General features: G+C 43.6%; 1 protein-coding gene across 1 annotated transcript; it reads right to left on the bottom strand.

Moving 5' to 3' along the window:
• Positions 1-1,624: 1,624 nt before the first annotated feature.
• LOC147729440 (GTPase IMAP family member 7-like) lies at positions 1,625-3,651 on the bottom strand. The gene has a single exon (XM_086959052.1). It carries the CDS (start codon positions 3,649-3,651, stop codon positions 2,518-2,520), a length of 1,134 nt encoding a protein of 377 aa, XP_086815178.1. The 3' UTR covers positions 1,625-2,517.
• Between the last annotated feature and the right edge of the window lie 520 nt (positions 3,652-4,171).

Below are 4,171 nucleotides of genomic sequence, written 5' to 3'. Positions count from 1 at the left end.
ATCCCTGACCACACTCCCCCAAACTGCCCTCCCTCCCCCTCCCTGCTCCCCTGCCAGTGGATTCAAAACTACCCACTCCGAATTAGGCAGAGTGCCTCTTTTCCCCCCAAAAGTACAAATGGGTGTTGGCTGGCAGCTCTCCAACCCCTGCCGTCACCGTATTGATTGTGTTGTTCAGTGTAATGTCCATGGCCTGCGCCGTTACCACGTCTCTGTCCCTTCGATAAGCCGCCCATTCTTCTGCCCACATGCTCTCTTATCTGTGAACAAGTCTGGTCTGTCTCAGACTGGTATTCAGGCTATTCCACTGCACGCCATCTCTTCCTTCGCGACTCTGGATGCACCATCTTCCTGCTCCATCCCTTGTGTGAAGCTGGGTGGACAGGGTCCTCCATTTCGCCCTCTGTGCAGCCCCCCAACTCTGCGCCACCCTTCCATCCAGTCCCAAGACTCCTTTAGTTATATCGTGGTTGAATAACTGCCAGTTGTTACAACGTTTTCAACAAAATTTGTGATTTAACACTTCCAATCTTTACTTTTCTCTGTTCCTCACTTCCTGTGCAATTATATGAAACATTTCAATAGCATTCAGCTGCCTCTGCTCCAACTTGCTCAAACAGATTACACGTTATTAAATGATGCAGTTTTAAGACAAAATCTTCACTCCTCATGCGCTTATTTCAATACCAATGTCTTACAGATCCTGCGCTGGTAACATTAATGATGATTTATAATTGCAGTCTTTTCATACAGTGTTTCTCTCCTTTATTTTAAGAATTAGTTAAATGCGACTGCACAGATTTTGAAATGTCTTAACTGCATAAAAATTATTCTATTTACTTTCCATCCTTCTTCCCTTTCAAAGAATGCAGATAGAATACTCATAAAAAATTAATGCCTCTTACCAGCACATGTTTCCTTTAAAATAGACTTCCTATCATTTTCCTTTTTAAATATATCCATGAATTTCTTTCTGTTCTTTTCCAATTTTTGAACAAGTAATAACTTTCAACGAGTTGGGCTCTTTTCCCTCAGTCCAGGATAACTATCTTCCTTGATAAAATATCTCCATCCAACTGTCTGGCCAGAATAAAACGTTGCCAAATTTGTTGTGATAAATAAAAGATGTAATCCAGGTATATTCTTCAAGTAGGTTTATTCTTCCAAGAAAGAGCTGAACTCTTCATGCCAGACACAGCTGGACCAACTGCTCACTGAAGCCACAGGCCTGGCATCATAGAACCATCTAAAGCATCATAGGGATGCAACATTCTGATCAGAGAGACATGTAAATCAAGACAAATAGGTAAATCATCTAGCATATAAATATAACAATAGCATATTTTACTTCGCGATTTCTCCGTTCTTTTTTAACAGCCTTTGAGTCTGGACCTTCGCTGTATAATCCGGGAAGAAGGTGACCCCCTTGTTATCAATCTTAAGTGGAGGTGTAGCTCTGGCCATCTGCAGAATTATGTCTCGGTCTCTGAAATTGAAGACTCAGGCAATGAGAGGACGCGGAGGGGCCCCCTCCTCAGAGCAACCTCCTGGGATCCGATGGGCTCTTTCAATGGAGAAGTGTCCAGAAAGTCTTTTAGGTGGTTGATGTTTTGTGATAAGATCTTCAACATAGTGGTCTGCAATACAACAATGCTCAAGTGAATCTTTCTGTGAATCACATTCCTGGTTCTTTAAGCTGAATTCAGTGATTTCCTGAAGAAATTTGGTGAGAATGTTGTTGGGTAAAATAATCAAGAACTTTAGATATTCATGGCAACAATATCTTAAATTCAGTTAGGAATTAAAAACTATAACTACATCCAGTTTTTGTTGAACTCACTGAATCAACCATTTCAAATCAGACCTGGAGCAGATGGAGCAAATGAAGCGTCATATGCCTACATCCCACACTAAAGTGACTTCTACTGAATACAAGGGGCCGGTGACCTGATGGGAAAGACGAGCACATTTAGGAAATGCTAAAATGTAAGTATTAAATTACAAGCAGAATGGATTCATTTGTAATAGTTATTCAGATATACAAAGGGGCCTCTCTTCAGAAAACATGCAATCCTTACATTAGTATGGATTCAGGACCACTTTTGCTGCAACTCTGTCCTCCATTTCTTCCCTCCCACAACTTTGTTCATATCTTCCTTTGTGTGCTGTTCCCGACACTACCTGCTTTCTAATTCCATTATTCCCGTCTTTCCTCTCTGTTTCATCTGTTTCATTTAGTTACTTCCTCCCCACTTTTTCTTCCTTCCATTTCGTTTCACATTTTATTTATTAGAACATGTTGATGTGAAAGAGGAAGCATCCATACCAGATCTTGAAGCCATCACATGAAAGACACTTTCATACAATGAATGGGAATATGAATCCTTTTGCTTTTTAAATGATTTTCATGTAAATATTGTATGGCTCCTGCAATCCCACACAACCCAGACGTAGAGGGATTCCCAGGCAGGAAATCCTAATAGGTTACCCCCAAATGTAACAAATGTTTTGTTTTATTTACATGTCCAACAGACCCTTGAACATTTTAACTGTAGCCCCTACTGCATCTCCCATGGCACCTCCCACTGTTCCCCCTACCGCTCCTCCCAAAGCCCCTCCAACAAGTATTCCCACTGGCCCCCCCACAAACATTCCCAAAGGCCCACCTACTACCTTCCCCATAGCCGCGCCTATTACCATCCCCAAAGGTCCCCCAACTTCCATTTTTCCGCGCATAGATTGTAAGAACTCTTCTTCTGCCTCATCGCGGATCCCCCTCTGCCTCATCCTATTGTGTTTCTCAATCTCCTCTAACTTGACTTTCATTTCCAAGGCAAGTTCCTCCAGGCGCTTATTTTTATCTAGGCTCTCCGGCTCCTTCTTGAGGCTCTCAAAAAGTTTATCATGCTGGCGCTTCACCTCTGCCTCTTCTCTCTGGTGCTGCTCCTCATACTTTTTACTAATGTCCTCTACTCTCTTCTGAAGCTCTTTTTCTACCTCCTCCCACATGGTGTTTGAGTAGCAGCTTCCCTCGCTCTCCACCACCATCTTGTCAATCATGGTCACCAGCTTTGAAAGCTGCCAGTCATTCCTCTCTCCTGTGGCGCTAGTGTCAAATGTGCAGAAACGATTGCCACATTTTGCAATCATCTCCTTCATCTTCCCCTTGGACTCTTGTATTATCCCATGCAATTCATCCTTCTTTAAGCCATATTCTCTAGCAAAGATGACAATTGTGTACTTTCCTGTCTCCTCTCCAAACAGATCTTGGACAATTCTCACTGCCTCCTCCTGCACTTTGGTGAAATGCCCAACTGAGAGCAGCAAGAGTATAGCATGAGGCCCAGGGGAGGACATGACAACACACTGGCCAATTTCTTCAGCTAACTCCTCACGAGACCGGGTACCCCCAAGTAGACCTGGAGCATCAACCAGAGTCAATTTCCTCCCACCACGAATGCATGTCTTCTTTTCACACACTGTAGCCGTGGACCGGGAGACCGCTGCAGACTCCTGGACCTCCCCCTCGCTGCTGATACATTCCATCACACGTTTGCCAACACCTGTTTCACCAATCAGAACAATCCTCAATTCTTCATGTTGAGAATCTGCAATGGAGACATTGAGAGATTGAAAGATTTCTTTCTTCATGGATGGGAGGAGCAAAGACACAATACATCTACATTATATTCAGTCAGTACTTAAAAACTGTATTTGAAAGGTAAGTCACATTGCTGTGATAAGAAACTTGAAATCTTGCCTGTCTCCTGCTAATACACTAGCCCTGAATGCCTCAACTATCACAACCAAATACGGATGTCATCCTAGATTAGTGCTAGGATTTCAGTAATGCTAGCTTGCTAATTGTCATGGCTCCAGGAGGCCCAGAAGCCATAGGGCTGAGGGTAAACCTTTAGACATTTCCCAACAACCTTAACTTGCTTTCAAAACTTTGCAAGAAGCAGAATGTTGAGAGCACAGTGAGGCTAGTATTGTGCATATGAATTATATCTTCTCTCTAACCCCTTCCATGCGGCCGCGATTCTGCACCTGTGCGACAGAATCGCGAGTGGGCGGGTTCATGGCGGCCCCCAGCCATCATCATCACACAAGCACCGTAGTGCATGACGGCTGGGGGCCGTCATCAGCATGGAAAGGGTTAAGGCATTCA

The sequence above is a fragment of the Lissotriton vulgaris genome, chromosome 2_1, assembly GCF_964263255.1.
Source record: "Lissotriton vulgaris chromosome 2_1, aLisVul1.2, whole genome shotgun sequence".
NCBI lineage: Eukaryota > Metazoa > Chordata > Amphibia > Caudata > Salamandridae > Lissotriton > Lissotriton vulgaris.
This window is presented reverse-complemented; position numbering and strand designations above follow the sequence as displayed.